The 25,235-nt window shown below is 43.8% G+C and overlaps 1 protein-coding gene across 5 annotated transcripts in view; it reads right to left on the reverse strand.

Moving 5' to 3' along the window:
• The window catches only part of LOC122565502 (small conductance calcium-activated potassium channel protein 2-like), a 101,293-nt gene that overhangs the window by 59,745 nt on the left and 16,313 nt on the right, over positions 1 to 25,235 (reverse strand). For 4 of the 5 annotated variants that reach the window (XM_043721542.1, XM_043721541.1, XM_043721540.1 and 1 more), the window contains exon 2: positions 13,720 to 14,151. In XM_043721542.1, the coding sequence (XP_043577477.1) occupies positions 13,720 to 14,151 (432 nt within the window). Of the gene's footprint in view, positions 1 to 13,719; positions 14,152 to 24,884; positions 24,967 to 25,235 lie in introns of those variants that run through there. The other variant, XM_043721543.1, reaches the window with a different exon arrangement.

Raw genomic sequence — 25,235 nt, forward strand, 5'->3', positions numbered from 1 at the left:
TGATGAAAGGAAACCGTATCTCTGGCTCTCTTTCCACGGATGCTGCCAGACCAGCTGTGTGTTTACAGCAGGTTTGTGTTTTATTTCAGCTTGAGAGAAGCTGCAGTGTTTTGTCAGGCTGGAATCTCATGCTGGTGGTCTGTTTGGGTCAGGATGTGGGGGGAGGTTAGAGTGAGAGGAGAGTATTGCAACATGTCGGGGAGATTGCAAGGGGACCCTGCTCGCCTCCACCTCAAACAAGCCATTTCCCCCCCGTTCACTGATTCAGGTCCTGTCGTGGGGAAGGAAACCTGAGCAGAGTGGTTTGCAGGTCAATTATTAGGGACATTAAAAACAATGAAAACCTCGGGGCCTGATACAGTATCTGAGTCACAAACAGCAGCATCCCCCCACTCCACCACCAACATCCTCCCTGCTGGTCCCAGCCTCCCCCTATGTTCCCCGTCTTCTCCATCCCCTCCCCATCATTGGGATCCCACAACAATCTGAGGGAGGGGCCTCATGTCCAATAGCTGCTGCCACTCCCCAACATCTCTCCCTCCCCCCAATCTCCCCACCTGGGGTCATTGGTCAGAGAACCCCTGGCTGGCCCGAGGCACAGGGAGATCCCATGGAGAGACAATGTCGGGCTCCTCCAATTGGCGGAGACCCTCACTGCCTCCAGTGTAGCCTTGTTATGGAGAGCTCAGCATCCCCCAGACTCCACCATGTGCTCCCTCCCACCAACAGCCACTTGGCACGGCCCACCTGATGCACCTTTCCTTTGATGAGTAGATGCTTTCTCATTACCTGCTACACCGCGCACATCAATCACTCTCATTGCTCCACCTCTACATAAACACTGAAACATAAAATCAAATAGGAGCAGGAGTAGGCCATTCGGCCCTTCAAGCCTGCTCTGACCATCCATCTCTGTTCCCTGTTCCCACTTTCTCCCCATATCCTTTGATCACTTCAGCCCCAGAAACTATATAAAGATAAAGAATAAACTGAAAATTTGTTTTTAATGTCTCTATGATTTTCCTCTGAGATTTCCTCGTGACAGTGAATCATTAAATATTACAGTACAGCAGGAGGCCACTCCGCCCATCGTTCTCATGCAGCCTCTGTGAAAAAGTACCCACACTCTACCCCACCCCAAAACAGCCCTTCAAACGCCTCCCTCTCACCTACACATCCAATTGTTATTGAATTTGCTTCTGCTGCCCTCTCTAATGGCATGTTCCAGATCACAACAGCTGAATGCATAAACAGCTTTTCCCTCGTGCTATAAGCTCGGAAACCTTCCAACCAAACCAAGCAGATTTGTGTATGTGTTTTCATTCCTTTTTCCCTTTGTTCTGTTTCATTTTAAATGCACTTTATCTGTAATTTCTTACAATTCAAAAACTGATTTGTAACCTGTCCATAGATGCTGCCTGACCTGCTGAGTTTCTCCATTGTCAGCTTTTCCAGATTTCTGGCTGTGGAGGTATTTTTGTGTTTTGTACTAAATCCCTGTCTGTTGTTCCCTTGACTGAGGTACAGGATGTCAGCATCTCTAGTTACAGTGCTTAGTGTCAGTTCACTGGTACTCCTGACACCTCATCCGACCATTAACTAACCACCAGGAAACTGATACCCTCCACCAGTGTTTGGTTCCCTGTCCAGCCTCATATTATCTCTCTCTTGTCTCTCCTTCTCTCTCTCTCTGTCACATACACACCATTCTTTCCTCACCAGCTTCCCTCTCTTTCCAGTCTTCTTTCTCTCATTCTCTCTTTCACATACACACACACACTTTCCTCACCTGTCCTCTCATTCCCTCTTCCTTTCCAGCCTTTCTCTCTCTCTCTCTCTCTTCCTCAACTGTTTTTCTCATAGGAACACAGACGATTCGGTCCATTGGACATGCCCCACCATTCAGTGAGATCATGGCTGACCTTCCAGCACAGTCTCCATATCCTTCAATGCCACTAAACTCCAGAAATCTATCACTTGCTGCTTTTAACCTACTCGAATGACGGAGCTTCCACAATCTTCGGGGATACAGAATTCCAAAGAGTTGTGATCCTGAGTGAGGAAATCTCGCCTCATCTCAGTCTGAAATGGCCAGCCCCTTATCCTATTGTCCTGGGGCGGGGAGGAGAGTCGGAAGAGAGGGGAATAACCAATTGACATCCACCCTGTCACACCTTGTAGAAGGTTTTGAAAAGTGTGGAACTGGAAAAGTACAGCAGGTTAGGCAGTATCCGAGGAGCAGGAGAGTCGACATTTCGAGCAAAAGCCCTTCATCAGAAAGTTTGTTTCAATTAGATTGCCTCTCATTCTATGAAAGGTACATAATACAGGCCTAATCTCCTCAATCTCTCCTCACAAGACAACCATCATCCCAGTCCAGTGAATCTTCACTGTACTCCCTCTGTATACTCAGGAGACCAGAATGAGACCAGAACTGTGCACAACCGTCCAGGCGCAGTCACACTATGGATCTGTACAATTCCATCGGGATATTGCCAGTACCGTACTCCATGAACACCATGTCCTATTTGCCTTCTTCTTTGCTTGCTGCATCAGCATTCTGGTTTTGAGGTTGAGAGCCATCAGCTCTCCATAAGATCACGAAACATCGGTGAGAGGTAGGCCATTCAGCCCATCGAGTCTGTTCCACCATTCAATGAGATCATGCATGATCTCAATCATCTCTCTCTCTGTCTCACCCTTTCTTGCTAAGCGTTCCTGTGAGTGGGGTTTAATCAGAAACTATCAAAGACTGTAATGTTGAAACAGATTAACTGGTCAATATTGTATTGGTGTTTGTGAAAGCTTCCTGTGCACACACTGACTTCTGTGTATTCGACATGACAACAAAGACTATACTTCACTGTCTATGATGCACTCTGGGACCTCCTGAGGTTGTGATGGGTGCTATGCAAATACAACTTTTGTCTTTTTAAGAGCAATGTAACTCATCTTTGGGCCATCCTTAGAGAATCCAACCCTCTCGTGTGTGGAATCAGGATCAGCTGTTGACGAACTGCAGTCAGCAACCATACCCTCCAAGAGAATTCCTCATCAACCCATTCACAGATGTTATTGTACACGTCTAGGCCCCCAACCTGGGTGGCCTAGCTCAAAGGTGGGGACACGACCTATGCACCACAAGAGTCAGGCATGAATGGGAAGCTACTCTTGCTATTTTACATCAACTTGCTCAGGTTCACTATGACACTGCTCTGGAGAAAGTGGGGCTTGAACCCATACCTTTCTACTTAAAGGTAGAGACACTACCAAACCTTCCTGCTGCTGCTGTGTGGATCTCAGAGGTCTGAGCAGGCAGCAACGTCCAGAACTGGAGCTCAGTGAGCGAGCACATCGACCAGGGTGCACAGACTCACCCACGAGCAGCATAGAGGGAGCATGGGCCTCCAAATGGAAATATTAAATATTACTCAGTAGTGAAAAGACAAAACTGTTTGCACAGCTTCTTAATTAAGAGCCTTGCACATCTCTAAGAAATATATTAAGAGACTTCAAATTTTGGGGTGGCACAGTAGCTCAGTGGGTTAGCACTGCTGCCTCACAGCACCAGGGACCCAGGTTCCATTCCAGCTTCGGGCAACTGTCTGTGTGGAGTTTGCACATTCTCCCCGAGTCTGCGTGGGTTTCCTCTGGGTGTTCTGGTTTCCTCCCGCAATCCAAAGGTGTGCAGGTCAGGGTGAATTGGCCATGGGAAATTGCCATAGTGTTCAGAGATATGTAGGTTAGGTGCATTAGTCAGGGGTAAATGTAGGGGAATGGGTGTGGATGGGTTACTCTTCTGAGGGTCAGTGTGGACTTGTTGGGCCATATGGCCTGTTTCCACACTGTAGGGATTCCATGAAACAAACTGAGTTACTTTGAAATGCAGTGACATGTTTTGTGGTCAGGAGTAGAATCCAGTTTTTGCAGACAGGATGATTCTGTAAAGAGCAGGTAGTGATGGTCAGGACCCAGTCATTCTGAGGTTGACCAACTCAGTTTTGAGGTGGAGGAGCCGGTCAAGTGGACTAGGGCGTACAAAGTTAAAAATCACACATCACCAGGTTATAGTCCAACAGGTTTGTTTGTAATCACCAGCTTTCATTGTGCTGCTACCTGACGAAGGAGCAGCGCTCCAAAAGCTTGTGATTTCAAATAAACCTGTTGGACAAAACCGGGTGTTGTGTGATTTTCAACTCAGTTCTGGGCAATAGGTGTCTGCCTTGGTCCCAGTGTCAACTGTAGCTCAGTGGGCAACACTCTCACCTTGCGGGAAGGCGATGGCCGAATGGTACAATGACTAAATCAATAATCTAGAGGCCCAGGTAATGTTCTAGGTCATCATCCTGGGAGAATGAGAAGCTGCATATCAATAAAGCAATACGACGTAATAACAAGGATGTTAGTGTGTGCTAATGCGTACAGATAGGCTTCTTGCTGCTGATTAGTGAGATTCTCAGTGCATTGTTCCTTTACTGGAAAGTGGGACATTTTGCTTTCCTTATTGGGTATCTCCCCACTGTTGATCTCATAGAATTCTTCTGACTTTCTTGCCATTGCCCATGTTGGGCAGTGTCTGGGAGGATTCTACCACGTTCCTACATTGTCCCAACAACATCCCCATTCCTCAGGCTGTAAATAGTGTACATTTGTTGGCCAAAAAACTAGAACAAAAATGAAACAGTGCCACTTCAAACTTGTAGCTGCTGATTTCAATTCGGCAAAGTATACACGATTTATAAAAACCAACACTGGATGGACAAATACTTGAGAAACTTGCAAGCAAATGAACACAGAGCAGGATTATGAATAACAGCTGCTGTTTAAAAGATTGAGCCCAAGCACAATGGGCTAAAGGGATTTTCCTGATTGTGAGATAGAAATAGCTGAGACAGTAATGGGGAGAATAGGAATCCTGGGAGTTGGGCAAAGTAACAAAACATGGGAAGAAGAGAATGAAAACACGTGCAAGGAATATCAGAAATTACAAAGTAAATGATTTCCTCAATTCCTGAAAAAAAAGTGTGAAGGATGAGTGTGGGCTCAGGAAAGACTAATACTGATGAGATTTTGATGGATAACATTAAATGGCAGACTTATTAAAACAAATAAAATAAAAAAGTCAAACAGAGTTCGGAATGGAGAGAATATTGGGATTTGAGATCGACAAATCCCTTGGACATCTGGTTTCTAATGCAAGGTATTAGAAAAAAAGATTAAGAAACTGCAGACTCACCAGTCAATACCATGTTATGAGTAGACCATTCAAACTCTGGTATCTGCTCTACCTTCAATTAAACCATGGCTGATCCTTGAGCTTAACTCGTCATTCCCTCCTTCTCTCTACTCTCTTGACCTTGCAGGAGCAGTCTCTTATGGAGAGTAGGAACAGAGAACCAGAGAGTCCAATCAGGCCTTGGAACATCTTCCCCCATTCAATCAGACCAGAACTGTTTCATGACGTAACCTCATCTTGCCACGTTTGCATCAGATCCCTTAATACTTTCCACTAAAAAAATGAATCTTAGATTAAAAATGACCAACTGACCAAGCAATAATTTCTATTTGTGGGAGTTTGTTCAACATTTCCTAACCCTCTTTGTGTGGAGGAATTATTTCAGATTTCACTTCTGAAAAATCCAGTTCTAATTCCCATTCTCTGCCCCCACCCCAGTCCTGGGCACTATGACCACCAGAAATAATTTCTCTCTGTCTATTCCCCTTAATATCATGAAGAGTTTGACTAAATCCCCTGGAAAGTTTCATCATTCCAGTGAATTTGTTCCTAATTGGTGGAACCTCTGTGTAATATAATATAATCCTCCCTCCATGACCCAATATTTCTCCTAAGGTTCCAAGTGACCTATTAGGACTTTGTAATGAACTGATCCAAGCTTCAACATGGATTTGTGAAGGATACAGTTGATTCCTTGTTGAAGGGGATCACTTGTATGTGTACAGGGAGTGGTCAAAGAATGTAATTTATACAAGTTATCAAGTACTGGTGTAATAAATATTTTACAAGTCCTAGTTGCCTCAGATGGGATTGGCAGCTCAGGAGAGTTGTGAAAGCTGGTCCATGAGGGTCCAAACTGAAGAGTCATCTGCACGTCCCAAATATATTTAAAAATGAAACCAGGAAGTGATTTTCACACAAAGGTTAGTGGTAACCTGGAACTCACCCCTTTCGGGCTGAAGATGTCAATTGAAAAATCTAAAAGCTGCAGGAAACTGTGGCTAGAAGGGTGGATTAGGGTTTGTACTCCTATATATCACTAAGTGATGATTGAGATGTTTAGCATGATGAAAAGATTTGAGAGCATGGATGGGAGAAATAATGGCTTTCTATGGAAGCAACTAGGTGCAAGAATGGGTATCAGAATGAGGACTTTAATTTGGAAGTTTGAGCCCTGTTGTTTACAGGCAAAGTCAGTAACTGTATCTTTACAATGGCAGTAATTATCAGGCTTTGTGAAGGATGTTTGCTCAATGGTTCTCACATTGTACCTGGAGGCTGCAGTGAAGGTATTGCTGTTGGTGGGCTTCACTAATACACCGTCCAGGTCTCAGGGCATTACATGAGTGTGGAGGGAAAGGGAAAGTTACCATAATCCTATTGGACTATAGGGCTCTCTCTCATTAGAAAGAGAGAAAGAGTGAGAACCTGAAGGTCACGACATCTTAGGTGAGGGGAGAGGTTGAGTAGGAGCTTGTTGGTAACAACTTCCTCTTCCACAGAATTGATTTTGAAGGATGGAGCAGTGTTTTCCAAAGACTGTTCCCCCGTAAGTCCAGCTCTCTCACTGCCCAGTGACCAATGTTCCAGGAGAGGATAAAGAAACAATGCTCCGAAGCTCTCCTTGAAGCTGAGCAGCATTGACATTAAGGCCTGGCAGAAATCCATTCAAAACTCACCAACGTGTCCACCTGGCCACTTCATGTTTCAAGCTGCAATGTCTTAATGATGAGGCATAGCAGGAACAGAGGAGCAGGATTCTGGATCCACCGAAATTGTGGGATATGTACCCAAAAGGTCTGAGGGTGGACAGTTCGATCATTCTGTCACATGAGGTTGTGTGGCAACCACTGAGTAGGCATCAACCTTAGACTGAGGGGCAGTGAATGACAATGAATAGAAACCTGGATCACTCCCTCTCTCTCTCTCTCTCCCAAAATGCTGTTAAGGATGAGCGTCAATTGAAAATTTCAAAATGAAAATTGACATTGTTGTTTTTTGGACAGGATTTGGAGTGATATTGAACTAGCTGCAGAATCATAGACTGATCAGGCACTAGCCATTCAGCTAGTTATGTCCGTGCCAGTTGAGAATGAAATCTTCCATCTAAACCCAGTTTCCAGTTCTCGGTCCAATCCCTTGTAGTTCACAGCAATTCATAAGAATATAAGAAATAGGAGCAGGAGTAGGCCATTTGGCCCCTCAGCCTGTCCTGCTGTTTAACGTGATCATGGCTGATCTGCCCCTCTTTCTAGCCAGCTCAGATACACACCAACTTCCTGATATTTCAAACTCTATTTACCTCCTCTTTAAATACTATCAGTAATCTCGCCTCCACTACTCTCTGGGGTAGAGAATTCCAGAGCAACAGCAAAAACAGAAGTTGCTGGAAAAGCTTAGCAGGTCTGGCAGCATCTGTCAAGAGAAATCAGAGTTAATGTTTCAGGCCTAGTGACACTTCCTCAGAACTGATGGTAGCTAGGAAAAAGTCAGTTTATTTGTAGAAGATAGGGTGGGGGGAGGGAGTAAGGAGTAAATGATAGGAATAGAGCACAAAGACAGGTCCCAGCCAGATCGTTATCCATTCCCTTATCTGTCCAACTGTTCTTCTCTCTCTGCGCTCTATCCCCAACTATTGGTTACTCCTTACTCTCTCCTCCCACCCTACTTTCTGCATGTAAACATTCTCCTAGCTGCCATCAGTCCTGAGGAAGGGTCACTGTACCTGAAACATTAACTCTGATTTCTGTTCACAGATGCTGCCAGACCTGTTAAGCTTTCCCAGCAACTTCTGTTTTTGTTTCTGATTTCCAGCATCCGGGCAGTGTTTTCGGTTTTTATCCAGGTAGTCATTATTTTCTGAGAGATGAGATTTCTTCACATCTCAGTTTTAAATGAATATCCCTTTATCCCTTTATCCCTAGTTCAAGATTCCCCACGAGTGGAAACATCTTAACATCTACCGTGTCAAGTGCCCTCAAAATCCTGAATGTTTCCATAACAGCAGTTAAAAATCACACAACACCAGGCTATAGTCCAACAGGTTTATTTGGATGTACAAGCTTTTGGAGCACTGCACCTTTGTCAGGTAGTTAGTGGGGCAAGTTTATAAAATCCTGTGTCCTATGATTCTGCCCCACTAGCTACCTGATGAAGGAGCAGTGCTCCGAAAGCTAGTGCTTCCAAATAAACCTTTTGGACTATAACCTGGTGTTTTGTGATTTTTAACTTTGTCCACCTCAGTCCAACACCGGGCTCCTCCACATCATACATAACAGCAGGCATCTTCCTTCTGAACTCCAGGAAATATAAGTCTAACCTGTTTCGCTTAAGTTAACACCCTCATCTCAGAAAACAGCCTCGTAAATCTCTTTTGAACTGCCTGCCAGGCCAGTTTATCCCTTTTAACAGTGCCCATGCAAATCCTTTTTAAACAGTTTCTGCCTTTGTCAACCTTTTAGACAGAGCTCCAGATCCCTAGCACTATCTGGATGCAACATTTTCTCAACTACTCTCTAATCTTTCTAAAGGTTACATTACATCTTGTCCTCCTGGCTACTGACATCTCTGCTCAGAGTAATAAGCCCTCCTATCTATTAAAATTAAACCCTAGCAATTTTATCCACCTCATTTAAATTTTCTTTCAGCATTTTCTTTAATCTGAGTGTGTCTAATCTAGCTCTCCTCATTGCTACAAAACCAGAAATTGCTGGGGAAACTCAGCCGGTCTGGCAGCATTTGTGCAGAGAAAGCAGAGTTAGTGTTTCGGGTCCAGTTGTGGAGAAGGATCATTTGACTCAGACTGTTAATTCTGTTTCTCTCTCCACAGATGCTGCCAGACTACTGAGCTTCTCCAGCAATTTCTGCTTTTGTTTCAGATTTCCAGCTTCTGCATTGCTTCGTTTTACTTGTTTCCTCTTTGTTAATGTAAAAGTAGGATTGTTTCATTACTAACAAATAGAGCATTGGTGAAACCTCATCTAGTGTGCACTTACAGTGGAAATGGTTCAGAGAATGTTTACCTGACTTGTCCCTGGGGTGAAGGCATGATCTGATGAGGATAGGTCGAGTAAGTTGGGCTACTATTTATCAGAGTTTATAAGAATGACAGATCTTAATGAAACATAAAATTCTTAATAGGGGTTTGACAAATTAGACGCTGGGGACCATTCCTCTCTTGTTGAAATCTAAACTCAGGGGTCCAGTATGTCAATAAAGGATTCCATTTAAGATGGAGTGAAGGAAGAGTTTTGTTTCTCTTAGAGGCTCATTAATCTTTGGAATTCTCTTTCCCAATGGAGGTTGGGTCATTGAAAATAGTCAAGGCTGAGAAAGATAGATTTCTGACCGACATCAGAGTCAATGTTAGGGGAGCAGGTGCTGTAGTAGAGAGGAAAGTGAGGTTAAGGTCACAATCAGATCAGGATTTGGTGAAATAGCAAAACTGGCTGAATGGGATTAATAGCCTCTTCCTGCTGCTATTTCAAATGATCCTTTCACCTTTCAATGACCTCAGTAAATAAGTATCTTCTTAAAGTATAATTACTGTTGCAATGTAGACAACACTACACCTAATTCAGGCACAAAATGATCCCATAAACAACAATGAGCTCATGACTATGAAATAATTTTGGTGATGTCAATTGAGTAACAAATATTAACTGGGAGTGTGGTGAAGAATTCCGGTCTCCTGTGTGAAACAGAATGGAATCATTTACATCTACTGAGCCCAGACAGGGAGCTAGTTTCATGTCTCATTGAAAAGCAGCAGCAATGGGGCTGCAGCACTGTCAGTGGTCCCCTAGGAGTCTCAGCCTGGATTCTGTGCTCAAGGCTTTGGAGTAGACTTGAACCAGAACTTTAAGACTGGAGAGAGACAGTGCCACTTGCACAAGTGTTACAGTCAAAGGCAGGTAACATTAGACCGAATGGTACAATGTTGGAAGCCTGTCCCCCACCTGAGGATTGGGAATCAAGCTGCTGACTTGCTAGTTTTAGACAATGAGGAATTCCAATTTCACCTCCATTGAGTCTGGTACTAAAATCCTCAACCTTGTCAGTCTTTTGTTGATGTTCAATCGTGCTCCTGCTCCAAAGATTTCAGAACCAGTGGCTTCCTGAAAGGCAATGCTGACCTCACACTGAAGCTGGGCATTAATACGGGATTCCACCAGTGAGTGCAGGGATTACACAGCCAAGTGTGAACCTCCGGAATATGCTGCATAACCTTGTCCCTGTTTACTACAGAGGGCACTTCTCTGCCTCCCTATTATTTTTAAGAACTTGCAGGAGTTGAGAAGATTTGTAGTTCAGATTGAGTTATGGATGTAGGCTTGCTCGCTGAGCTGGAAGGTGCATTTCCAGACGTTTCGTCACCCTACTAGGTAACATCTTCAGTGGGCCTCTGCGCAAAGCACTGTTGATGACTCCTGCTTTCTATTTGTATGTTTGAGTTTCTTTGGGTTGGTGATGTCATTTCCTGTGGTGATGTCATTTCCTGTTATTCTCAGGGGGTGGTAGATGGAGTCTAACTCGATGTGTTTGTTGATAGAGTTTGGGTTGGAATGCCATGCTTCCAGAAATTCTCGTGCGTGTCTCTATTTGGCGAGAATTCCTAGAAGCATGGCATTCCAACCGGAACTCTATCAACAAACACATCGAGTTAGACCCCATTTACCCCCCCTCAGAATAAGTACAGGAAATGACATCACCACAGGGAATGACATCACCAACCCAAAGAAACTCAAACATATAAATAGAAAGCAGGAATCAACAACAGTGCTTCGCCCAGAGGCCCACTGAAGATGTTACCTAGTAGGGTGATGAAACGTCTGAAAATGAACCTTCCAGCTCAGCGAGCAAACCTACATCCAGAACTTGCAGGATTTACACTTTAAACTCAGACTCCCTTTGGGACTGGAACTGAACAGTGCAAATATCCCTTCAACAACACGGGTAATTGCTAATGCAAGACCGTTCACCCTCCCCTGCTGGAGAAAACACCACAATTTAGATTGTCATTGATGCAGGTGGAAATGGAGAGAGATTGAAGTTTTCTTTTAAGTTTTAACATTTTTACATTTTTTCCCTTACTTTTCCTATCTCAATTCTCTCCCTTTTAATCTAATGGTTGTCTCTTTATTCTATCTGTATCTGATCTGACTTTAATTCACTTGTGTTTCTTTCCTCAACCCTTAACTCTCATTGATTGAGTTGGGCTATTGTTCCCAATGCTCTCTGACGTTCTGAAACCTTTGCTGGGCCATTCTCAGCATTTTCAACAAGTCACTGGGTGAAATATTTTGGGCTGAAGTGTAAGCAAGAGTCGAATGGTGTATGCGACAAGATGTCTCATCCCCAGAATGTTCCGTTCCGTTGGATTTAATGATTTAACAATCTACAATTTCTTACTCTGCTGTGAATAAAATTTGCCTCTGGGACTCAGTGCTTAGAACAGACAATATGGCATTCACTGGGTTCTCTAAGACTTTGCTGGCCACTATAGGGGCCCTTGCAGGACATGTCATTCATGGGTGAGGTGAGAGACTCAGAATGCAATGTATTTGAAGGAGGTCCTTTTTCCACCAAATATCCTCAAACTCCTCAACAAGGAGTTGGTCGCCCTGCTACAGGAAGGATGTTATTAAACTGCAACGGGTGCAAAAAAGATTTGTAAAGATATTACCGAGACTGGAGAGTTTGGGTTATAAAGACAGGCTGGATAGGCTGAGACTTTTTTCCCTGGAGTGCAGAAATTTGGGGAGGGGGGGGGTGAGACCATGTAGCAGTTTATAAACTCATGAGGGGCATGGACAGGCTGAATAGCCAAGGTCTTTTCCCCAGGACCGGGGAGTTCCAAACTCGATGGCATATTCTTAAAGGAGAGAGGGGAAAAATATAAAAGGGACTTAAGGGGCAACTTTTTCACACAGAGGGTGATGTGTATATCGAACGATCTGCCAGAGGAAGTGGCGAGTAAATTACAACATTTAAAAGACATTTGGACAGATACGTGATAGGAAAAGTTTAGAGGGATATGGGCCAAACGCAGGCAAATGGGACTAGTTCAGTCTAGGAAACCTGGTAGGTGTGGATGAGTTGGGCCAAAGGGTCTGTTTCTGTGCTGTATAACTCTGTGGCTCAATAAGTCTCCAGCAAGATCATATGTAGTCATCAGGCATGTCAATCCCATTTAGTTATCTTCCTGCTCTCAGGCCCTCAGACATTAAGGTCACTTGTGTGTCCCACTCAATCCCATTGTCCCATGGTATCCTAGTGGACATCAGCTGGCTCAGGTGAAGACCAGATATGGTAGCTGGGATCTTTCCAGTCTGCGTGGTTCACTGTCACATTGGTTACAGGACAAAGGCAGCAAAGTAGAGTTGACGATTATCAAATCAGTCACAATCTCATTGAAGGGCAGAACAGCCTCAGTGGGATGACTGGCCTACTTCTGCTATATCTTACACACATTTCTCAGATCATCCAGCTCCTTGCACCTCTCATTAGGTCATGACTGATCGGAGTGGATTCAATTCCCACACCGGCTGAGGTTACCATGAAGGTCTCACCTTCTCACCTTGCCCATCGCCCTGAGGCGTGGTGACCCTTGGGTTAAACAACCACTAGTTGTCTCTCTTTTTGTCTAATGTGACAGCGGCCGGACAGTCCTCTAGGACTACGGGAACTCTACCTTTTACTGACCCGTATCTTAACTCCATTCAACCACCTTGGTTCCATAATCCTTGGCAACTTTACCCAACAAAAACCTATTTATCTCAGTTTTAAAGACCCATTTTAAAATACTGTCTCTTTCATGGGAATTATTGGAAATTAAGTTTTGTACTCTGACTTGCCTGACCTTATCTTACATCCTGACAAATGAGTCTGATATATTGTAAATGTACAAGACGCTGTTTAATTTAAGACTCATACACTAATATCTTAGGGTCCTGGTGAATACTTTCACATATAATTTGTGGATACCAGCAAGACCAATATTAATCACCTGCCCTGTCTACCCCAAATCTCAACCACAGAGGGCAGGACCTGAGTCAATCAGAAGTGTAACTCTCCCTGGGGATTCAGGGATATGAGGAGAGGGCGGGAAAGTGGAGCTGAAGCAAAAGGTTAGCAATGAATGAGACAGCAGACTTAAGGGGCTGAATGGTCTACTCCTGCTCTTATTTCTTGTATTCCTGAGTAAGCTGGAGCTGATGAAGGGTGTGGCAGATTCCCATTCCTGAAGGACATGGTGAACCCATTGGGTTTTATGATGATTTCCTGCTCATTCTCCTGACTTTAACTGTAATTGTCCACATTTATTGAACTCAATTTAGCAACTTGTGTCTGAGGCCAGCTCACAGACCTACGGCTCCAGGGGTCTTACTTGTGCTTTTGAAGTCTGCTTTGTTAACTTTGCCATTTCGACTGAATCCTGGCTCTGGGGAATGGTGTCATCAAGAAAAGAAAGTGGGACTTACCTTGGTATAAACTCCCCATGACAATTCTGTCTCTGTCACCATAACAACAATCCCAAACATTCCAAATATCAGCGCATAATCACTCAGGCGTTTCCTTTTCTCAAACAGAGCCCTCCTATGTCCAAGTTTATGGCCAATATTCTGCGACTTTTTCGGTGATTTTCTGCCTTCGTTGACCAGACTGTCATTGGAGATATTGTTCTGATATGGTTTGGAGACTACCACCTCCAGGCCCGAATTGGTTTGTAGAGGCTGAGTCTCTGAGTCCAGGTCATGAAGGTTCCTGTTTGAGGTGCCGAGGCTACTGAGGGGCCTGACCACCCCTCCATTATACTTGCAGCTGGTCATGGCTATCTCAGTGAAAGGGTTATTCTCGCTGAAACTGTGTTTGGATCCAGCATGGTGCAAACGATGGAAATCACTAGTGTTCACCTAAATGTAAACCAAAGAAAGAATTTGCAAGTTAATAACTTTGTCTTGGAGGCACCAAGTCAGAGATTGTAAACACTGCCCTCTTGCACTAGTCCCATTTCTAAAGCAGAGTCAGATTGGGCTCACAATGATAGAATCATTACTATACAGAGGGAGGCCATTCGGGCCACTGTGTCTGCACTATCCCTTCATTTACCGTGTGTCAACCTCCTGCTTTCTCCTCATATCATTGTTCATTGTTTTTATGCAATGGCCCTCTCGAACACGTCTGTTGAACCTGCCTCCACCACATTTCTAGGCAGTGCATTCCAGACTCGAACTATTCGCTGGGTGAGAAAAGTTAACTCTGTCAGTCTCTCTCTCTCTCCACAGATGCTGCCAGATCTGCTGAGAGGCTCCAGCAATTTCTATTTTTTTTTTCAGATCTCTGGCACCTGACTTCACTTTTAATACACTTAACATTTGTTCACTTCAGACTGCTTGTGGAATTAATGAATGGTACTGAACAATGGGGTTTCACGGAGATATAAACTCTGTATTTCTCCCAGATCGCCGAGGTTAAGATTGTTGGTATTTCTGTGTTTACTCTGCCTTGGCTCCATGGGTTACATTCCTGTCATAGAGTCCTACAGCATGGAGACAGGCCATTCAGCCCAAACTGGTCCATGCTGACCAAAATGTTCATCCACACTAACCTATTTCCCTGCATTTGATCCATATCCTTCTAATCATTCCCTATCCATGCCTTGTAAATGTTGTTAATGTACCCGCCTCAACCATTCTGCTGGCAGCTCATTCCATATGTGTACCACCCTTTGTCTTTATCAGTGTCAGAAGGGTTTTAGCCCGAGACCCACTCCAGAGGTTATGGATCATGGAGCTTTTATGTGGAAACAGACCCTTTTGCCCATCATGTCTCTGCTGGTCATCATTCATATATAGACTTGGCCCACAGCCTTTAATGCTGACATTTCAAATGCTCACCTAAATAGTTCTGACATGTTCCTGCCTCAACCACCCTTTTAGGCCATGAGCTCCAGGTATCCACACTTTGCTGGTGAAAGGCTCTTCCCTCACATACCCATTAAACCGCCTACTCCTTACTTTAAAACTACCCCCCGGTTACTGACTGGTTGACCAGGCTGACTCTGAAGGACAACACTGAGGGAGTGCTGCACTGTCAGAGGTGCTGTCTTTGGGACTGGACACCACACAGAGGTCCTGCCTGCCCTCTCATAAGAACTAGGAGCAGGAGTAGGGCATCTGGCCCATCGAGCCTGCACCACCATTTAATAAGATCATGGCTGATCTTTTCATGGCCTCTGCTCCATTAACCCACCCTCTCACCAGAACCCTTAATTCCTTTACTGTTCAAAGGACTATCTATTTTTGCCTTAAAAATATGCAACAAGGTATCCTCAACTGCTTCACTGGGCAGGGAATTCCACAGATTCACAACCCTCTGGGTGAAGAGGTTCCTCCTCAACACAGCCCAAAATCTGCTCCCCCTGATTTTGAGGCTCTGACCCCTAGTTCTGGTTTCACCTACCAGTGGAAACAAGCTCTCTGCTTCTATCTTATCTATTCCCTTCATAACTTTACATGTTTCTATAAGATTCCCCCACATTCTTCTAAATTCCAATGAGTATAGACCCGGCCTACTCAACCTCTCCTCACAAGCCAACCCTCTCAATTCTAGAGTCATAGAGTCATAGAGATGTACAGCATGGAAACAGACCCTTCGGTCCAACCCGTCCATGCCGACCAGATATCCCAACCCAATCTAGTCCCACCTGCCAGCACCCGGCCCATATCCCTCCAAACCCTTCCTATTCAAATACCCATCCAAATGCCTCTTAAATGCTGTAATTGTACCAGCATCCACCACTTCCTCTGGCAGCTCATTCCATACACGTACCACTCTCTGCATGAAAACGTTGACCCTTAGATCTCTTTTATATCTTTACTCTCTCACCCTAAACCTACGCCTCTAGTTCTGGACTCCCCGACCCCAGGGAAAAGACTTTGCCGATTTATCCTATCCATGCCCCTCATAATTTTGTAAACCTCTATAAGGTCACCCCTCAGCCTCCGACACTCCAGGGAAAACAGCCCCAGCCTGTTCAGCCTCTCCCTGTAGCTCAGATTCTCCAACCCTGGTAACATCTTGTAAATCTTTTCTGAGCCCTTTCAAGTTTCACAACATCTTTCTGATACCGCTACGTGACCTCCCAACTCCTGTACATCATTTCTTAAGTAAGGAGACCAAAACTGCACAAATATTCCAGGTGCGGCCTCACTAGCACCCTATAAAGCTGCAGCATAACTTGCCTGTGTTTAAACTCAATCCCTTGAGCAATGAAGGACGATATTTCATTTGCCTTCTTAATTACCTGCTGCACCTGCAAACCAACTCTTTGTGATTCATGCACAAGGACACCCAGGTCCCTCTGCACGGCAGCATTCTGCAATTTTTCAGCATATGGAAGTGAATGATCCCAGGGTTACAATTCGACTAAGAGCTTGGGAATTCCTTCTAGCCTTCTGGTCAACCAAACCTAAATCACCACTGTGTTGTGGGATCTTCCTAAGCAAACATTAGTTTCTGTCTTCCTCTGCATTACTCTGACTACACTGCATAAGTTCTTTTGGATTGTTAATTACTTTGAGACATTGTGAGGTTGTGAAAGATTATAGAGAAATGCAATTTCTTTCTTTGTTCAGCTGCTTCCATCTCCCGACTCAACCCCTGTCTCTGTCATCTGTTGCTGGAAACCTCTCTGTGTCTTAGTTAGCTCTAACCCGGATTATTGTAACATATTCCTGGCTTCCTACATTCTAATCTGCATAGATTTGAGCTCATCCAAAACTATGCTAACCTGCACCATGTCCTATTGACATTACTCCCCTGAGCTCTCGGACTGGTTTCTCCATTGTATAAATTCACAACTTGTTTTCAAATCTTTCCATGGACATACTCCTCCGGCCTCACAGACCTCAGCAATCACGGAGCACCTCCAGCGTTAACCTCTTGCACATTCCCAATTTCCCTGTTCCACTGTCAATGGCTTTGCCTCCAGTTACCTCGGCCCTTTGCTCTGAAATTCTCAAAACAAAAAAAAACCAAAAGAGCTGCAGAAACTGGAAATCAGAGGCAAAGTCGGAGATTGCTGGCAAAACTCAGCAGGTCAGGCAGCATCTGTGCAGAGAAAGCAGAATTAACATTTCATGTCCAGTGACTCTTCAGAATGTTCTGAAGAAGGAAAGTTAGCTCTGCTTTCTCTCCATTAAAAACCTCCCTGCAATTTGCTCTCTACCTTTTCAATCTCTCCTCTTCTTTTAAGACACTCCTTAAAGTCTTCCACTTTTCTCCTGTGGATGGGTGCCAAATTTATCTGATAAATCATCCTTGAGATTCCTACAATGTTAAAGGTGCTGTATAAATGTCAGTTGTGTGGCCGTTGGTTCTTTCACTGATTGTCCTGAAACCCAGTTCCAGAATGGCACGGTGCAATGTTCCCATCTACCGTGTCCCAACAGCAAGGTCAATACCTCAAATGCAAACTCCTCTGTGAACAAGATGCGTGGTTAGGCTGTAACATATAATGACTGGAATGATTTAACCATGTGCCCTTGTTCATTTCTTGTTGTGGAGGTGCCGGTGTTGAACTGGACTGAACAAAGTTAAAAATCACACATCAGGTTTTAGTTCAACAGGTTTATTTGGAAGTACAAGCTGTTGGAGCGCTGCTCCTTCATCAGGTAGCTAGCTGTTTCATCAGGATTAGCTACCTGATGAAACAGCAGTGTTCCGAAAGCTTGTACTTCCAAACTATGTTGTCCGGCATTCAATTATTCAGAACTCAATTAACCGAATGATATACTTCCTGCCCGTGTCCCTTGGATAATCAAGGTTCCTCTGTGAACCTGTTGGACCATAACCTGATGTTGTGTGACTTTTTTAACCTCGTTTCTTATTTGCAGCCTCCTGGAAGAGTCTGACCCCGGCACAGATACCGACGAGGGTAAATGGCTGGTGCTTCTTGACATTAAAACCTTCACTGCCAAGCTAGCACCAAAACAGAAGGGCATTTATCGAGGATAACAGTATCCCACTGTTTAAAATGGGCATGGGATGGTTTTCAGCATCTCAAAGTGACATGGTGTATTGTGCCATTAATTATAGTTCACAAACTGATAGACACAAATACAGACGTCTGGTTGAGTTGAGATTCTGTAAGCATCTTCACCACGTCAAAAAAATCATTGTTGGAGGCCCAAAAGATGCATAGAGCTTTCAAGCTAATTGTAGTTCACTGACTGAAACTCACAGACATCAAACCCAAAATTATATAGCATTTGCTGTGGAAGTCTGCAAAATATGGATAAAAAAGTCACACAATAACCTGCTCTCTCACAGCGAGAGAAAATCATTTCACTTCCATACAAGTGACCTGCACACTCCCAACCTCTGGTTAAAGGGCCTTACACACTCAGTAGCTTTACTGTGGAACAGCAATATAGTCCAAACTGACCGGTTATTACTCTGTTTGAGTGGTCAGAGGTGTGGGAGAAAATGGTCGGTAATCTAACTAGGTGATCTTTGACCCTCTGTTTCCAGTCAAGTCAATGGAAATAAAATTCATTAGAGGTTGGCATTTCTGGCAGGCTGGCCAGTAATTGTTGCCCTTGAGAAGGTGGGGGTGATCTACCTTCTTGAAACCTCTGCAGTCCATCTGGTGTGAGTACACCCACAATGCCCTTAGGGAGGGAGTGCCAAGAGTTTGACCCAGTGACAGTGAAGGAACAGTGATATATTTCCAAGTCAGGATGGTGAGTGGCTCAACAGGCAAACTTGCAGAGGCTGGTGTTCCCACATATCTGCTGCCCTAGTCCTTCTAGACTGACGTGATTGTTGGTTCAGAAGGGTTCTCTAAGGAGGCTTGAAAGGTTTCTGCAATGCATCATGTAGATAGTACACACTCCTGCCACTGTCATCGATGGAAGAAGTGAGTGTTGATGGATAGGATGCAAACCAAGCAGGCTGTTTGTCCCAGATGATGTGGTGTTTCTGGAGTGTCATTGAAGCAGTACTCTAGTTTCTGAAATATTGCACATGGGTTGGGGGTGAGTGTGGTATTGGGTTAGGGGTTGGGTATTGGATATTGGGTATTCGGGGTGAGGCTGCTTAGTTGATATCCAATCCAGTAATCACTCCATTTGCTTTCCAACTGGTTTGGAGGGAATGAGCATGTCATATTGATGAGGGACATGAGGGTATTTGGCCCAACTAGTTTATGCTGGTTTTTCTGGCTCAGTTAAACTTGCTCTCATTTTTCTCACACGTAAAGGTAACACCACAACTCACTATTTCCTTGTCTCCCAAGTGTTTGTCTTGTTTAGCCTTGAATACAACTAAACATATCCACTCTAACCATTCCCTGTGCGAGCAAGTTCCATATTCTCCCCACTGTCTGGGCGAGGAAGTTCTCCTCAATTCCTGATTGGATTTCTTGGTGATGATTTTATATTGATGGCCTCTCTTTCTGCACTTTGCCACAAAAGGAGACCTTCTCTCTGGATTCACTGTATCAAAATCTTTCATAATTTTTACAGTCTGTGTTAGGTCACCCTTCGGTCCTCGTTTTAAAAGAGGGCAGGGATGCAGCCTATCAATCATCTCTTGGTACATTTCTGGCATTGTCCTTATAAGTCTTCCCTCTGCATTCTCTCCAGTGCCTCTATATCTTTTTTCACACCGAGTGATCAGAACTGCACATAGTATTGCAAATGTAATCTAACCAAGTTTCAATGCAAGTTTAGAATAACTTCCCTTTTTGAGTCTAACCGGCTTGAAATGAGACCCAGGGCTTGATTTTTACAAACAGCCTTGCTGACCTGTAGCACAGGATGTTGTGATTGATGTGTTTGAACTCTAAGAGTCTTTTGTTCCTCTGCAAACCCAGATTGACACCGTCACAGTAATAAATGACTTCGCAATATTTCTCGACAAATTGAACTTCATTTGTCATAGATGTGTCCATTCTACAAATGTATTAAAGTCCTCCTATAATATGTTGCAGTCGTCCTCACTATAGACTATTCCCTCCAATTTGGTGTCATCCATAAATTGAGAAATTATGTTTTTGAAGTCCAAACAGTGAATGTAAATTGTGAACAGCATTGATTCTTGTAAATATCACTTCTCACCCTCTGCCTCTCTAATAACTCCGCTCTCTGCTTCTGTCTTGAAGCCAGCTAACAACTCATTCTGCCAGTTGTCCCCAGCTTTACATTTCCTGACGTTATTTCTTAGCATTTTTGTAAATCTGAAAGACCAATGCTGGGAATGAGAGAGTGGGCATAAGTGATCAAACCTCCAGATTGCGAGCAGAGTTGGCAACTCTACAGTGGTCCATACTGGGCAGGGGCTCAACACAGGAAAATATCCAGTGGTTTCAGCAATGCATTCATTCATTTGGCTTGGGGATTAAGGCAAATTGCTGAAATTATATTTAGAACATTAAACAATGGACACTGAAGTCAATGTAGCCAGCAGAGGGGATCTGGAACACTAATTCACACTGACTTTGATCACTAGAGCTGCTGCCCCTTGTGTCCAGTGACAATCTCCTGTGGATTGATGACCACCGAAAACAATGAGCTGTTCTAGAGGAAAAGCACATCACAGGCCTGACGGGTAACTGAACAATTACAACACACCTATTTAACCAGCACTCAGCAATTACAGGTTGTTAATTAAATCACACACTCTTATCTTGATGCTGATTCCATTGTGGAACTCAGAGTCGGCCTAATATAAATCCAAAATCAATAAGAAGGCCATGCCAGAACCATGTTAAAGCTGATTGTTTGGGTCCTACATCTGGAACTTTTCTCAAAGGATTGGGAGGAGGCCGTTCAGCCCCTCAAGCCTGTTTCGTCATTCAATTCAATCATGGCTCCGTTGACTCACTTTGATTCTGTAAAACATTTAATTCCTTTACCCAACAAAGATGTAGCAAACTCAGTTTTGAAATTTTCATTGACCCACTCCCTGGCGTCAGCGGCTATTTAGGAATTAAAAAAAGGTTTTTGAGATTTCCACTCCCCTTCGAATGAAGAAAAGTTTCCTGACATTTCCCTTGGCCAACCTGCCTTGAATCTTAAGGTTATGAAATTTTAAAATGAAAATTTCTGAGTGTAATGGGATGGAATTTATATGTAAGCAGTTTGCCCAAGAAGGGGTGATTCAATGAACATGGTAGAGAATTGAGAAATTGGGAACATCAGTGAAAGGATGAATTTTTAAAAAGCAGGATATTACTCAAATGGATAGAGCGAGATTACAGAATGCTGCGTGTCCTGGTGTGTGAATTGTATAAAGTTAGTCTGCAGACACAGCAAGTGATTAGGAAGACAAGTGAAAGGTTGGCATTTATTGCAAAGGGGATGGAGTATAAAAGGAGGGAAATTTTACTACAGTTACACAAGGCATTGCTGAGACCATATCTGGATTACTCAGAGCAAATTTTTTACTGATCAACCCCTGTGGGATCAAATATTCCAGTTGATCAAGAGGTCCACATAATCAATGTAAACACACACACTGATTAATGGAAACATAATGTAAGGAGTAAACACATCAATGTTAAACTTTATTTATGGCAAAAATCACTTAAATAATAATGCAATTTTGCCTTAAATAAAACTTACTGGCAGAGAGCCTTCTCACTTGCATAGCCAATTGACTACTTGTAGATCGCAGAGATTGTGATAATACAGGAAACTTCCAGTATTTCAGGGATGTAACTTTTGCTGGTTTATCGGGAGTGCCAGTTCATAAGATGGTGGTCAAAACAACGTTTACTGCATTTAAAAAAGACTACAATTGCTTTTGAAGCAATTGAGAGAATGGTCACAAGCCTCACCTCCAGAATCAAGGCTTACCTTTTTAAGACAATGATGTGGAGGAGCTGGAGTTGGGCTGGGGTAGACAAAGTCAGAAGTCACATGGCACCACGTTATAGTCCAACAGGTTTATTTGAAATCTCAAGCTTTCAGAGCGCTGACCCTTTGTCAGATTACCCGAGTGTCATCCCGAAAGCTTCAGATTTCAAATCAACCGACTGGACTATAGCCTGGTGTCATGTGACTTCTGAGAGCTTAAGAAAGGTTGAGCAAGTTGGGCTTTACCCCACTGGAGCTTAGAAGAATGAGAGGTGATGTCATTGAAATACAGAAGATCCCGAGTGGATGGGATAGGGTGATGTTTCCTTTAGCAGCAGAAACTGAAAAGAGAGGAAATAGTTGAAAATAAGCTGTATCCCTTTTGAGACAGAGATGGGGACCTTTTGGGTAATCAGTTTGTGGAATCCTTTTCTGCACAGAGCAGTGGAGGCTGGTTCATTGCGTTGACCGGCGGTTGAGCTGGATAGAGACTTACTCAAGAAGAAGTCACGGGATATGTGAGAGCAGTGGAACTGAGAACAAAATCAGATCAGCCAACAGGTTTGCAGGGTCAAAAGACTGCTCATATTACAAAGTCCTATGCTGTCATCAATTGCCCCCGTCACTGTTTTAACTTTGTGTCATTGAGAGAGCCCAATGATAGCACACACCATGGAAAGCTGCAACTGAGAAACGTTTCTCTGGATCCTGCACTAAAACTGCAGTATTACCTGCCCTCGCTCCTGCTGCACAGAAACAAACCAGTTCCCATTGGTCAACTTCCCAACGTCTGCCATATACACTTCGGAACCATGATACCTACTTTGTAAACTAACTCCTATCATCCTGCTAAGTAACAATAAATATAGTTACACAGTGAGAGACCTTTACCCTGCTGAATAAACACTGACTCTGTACGGTTACACAGTGAGTGACCCTTACCCTGCTGAATAAACACTGACTCTGTACAATTACACAGTCAGTGACCCTTACCCTGCTGAATAAATACTGACTCTGTATGATTACACAGTGAGTGACCCCTACCCTGCTGAATAAACAATGACCCTATACGGTTACACAGTGAGTGACCCTTACCCTGCTGAATAAACACTGACTCTGTACAATTACACAGTCAGTGACCCTTACCCTGCTGAATAAACATTGACCCTGTACGGGGACACAGCGAGTGACCCTTACCCTGCTAAATAAACACTGACTCTGTACAGTTATACAGTGAGTGACCATTACCTTATTGAATAAACACTGACTCTGTGCTGTTACATAGTGAGTGACCCTTACCCCGCTGAATAAACACTGACTTTGTACGGTTACACAGTGAGTGACCCTTACCCTGCTGAATAAACACTGACTCTGTACAGTTACACAGTCAGTGACCCTTGCCCTGCTGAATAAACACTGACTCTGTACAGTTACACAGTGAGTGACCCTTACCGTGCTGAATAACACTGACTCTGTATGATTACACAGTGAGTGACCATTGCCCTGTTGAATAAACACTGACTCTGTACGGTTACACAGTGAGTGACCCTTACTCTGCTGAATAAATACTGACTCTGTACAGTTACACAGTGAGTGACCCTTATCCTGCTGAATAAACAATGACTCTGTATGATTACACAGTGAGTGACCATTGCCCTGTTGAATAAACACTGACTCTGTACGGTTACGCAGTGAGTGACCCTTAACCGGCTGAATAAACACTCACGCTGTACAGTTACACAGTGAGTGACCCTTATCCTGCTGAATAAACACTGACTCTGTACAGTTACGCAGAGTGACCCTTACCCTGCTGAATAAACACTGACTCTGTACGGTTACGCAGAGTGACCCTTACCCTGCTGAATAAACACTGACTCTGTACAGTTACACAGTCAGTGACCCTTACCCTGCTGAATAAACACTGACTCTGTAAGTTACACAGTGAGTGACCCTTACCCTGCTGAATAAATATTGACTCTGTACAGTTATACAGTGAGTGACCATTAACCTGCTGAATAAAAGCGATTTCTGTACAGTTACACAGCAAGTGACCCTTAGCCTGTTGAATAGACCCTGACTCTGTACAGTTACACAGCGAGTGACTCTTAGCCTGCTGAATAAACAATGACTCTGTACGGTTACACAGTGAGTGACCATTACCCTGCTGAATAAACACTGACTCTGTACGGTTACACAATGAGTGGCCCTTACCCTGCTGAATAAATACTGACTCTGTACAGTTACACAGTAAGTGAGGCTTATCCTGCTGAATAAACACTGATTCTGTACGGTTACACAGTGAGTGACCCTTACCCTGCTGAATAACACTGACTCTGTATGATTACACAGTGAGTGACCATTGCCCTGTTGAATAAACACTGACTCTGTACGGTTACACAGTGAGTGACCCTTACCCTGTTGAATAAACACTGACTCTGTCCAGTTACACAGTGAGTGACCCTTACCCTGCTGAATAACACTGACTCTGTACAGTTATACAGAGTGACCCTTACCCTGCTGAATAAACACTGACTCTGTACAGTTATACAGTGAGTAACCCTTACCCTGGTGAATAAACACTGACTCTGTACGGTTACACAGTGAGTGACCCTTCCCCTGCTGAACACTGTCTCTATCTTTGGGCAGGATTGATGGACACAACTGCTCAGCAATCTCTGTGAAAATCAAGAATCTGTTTGAGGCAAGGCTGTTGATGAATAGTTTGTCTTTTCCTGGAATATAATTAAATTACTCTCTAAATATTTGCTCAAAGATGCACTCACCACAATAATAATTATTGAAGACTGAATCTATCGGTCCTTCTCCAAGATAGTGCAAATCTTTGTCAGGGAACCTCGGTGAGTGTTGTCAGGGGAAGCGAACGATGTTCAGTGACTGGTCAGGGTGCAATGACAATCAGCTTTATAGCTCACTGCATATTTCAGATTCACTTCCTGGAACAACTAACAACCAATCCACCAGACACACTGAAAATATCTGATATCACACCATGTGATTTGGCAAAGATTTTTATCTGTGTTTGTCATATTCAAAGCAATGGTGGAAGAAATGTTTGAAATGCAAGGCGTCACTCGGAGTGTCATCACTGGCAGTGCAGTGTAAGGGTGGGTGTG

The sequence above is a fragment of the Chiloscyllium plagiosum genome, chromosome 31, assembly GCF_004010195.1.
Source record: "Chiloscyllium plagiosum isolate BGI_BamShark_2017 chromosome 31, ASM401019v2, whole genome shotgun sequence".
In the NCBI taxonomy this organism is placed as follows: Eukaryota; Metazoa; Chordata; class Chondrichthyes; order Orectolobiformes; family Hemiscylliidae; genus Chiloscyllium; species Chiloscyllium plagiosum.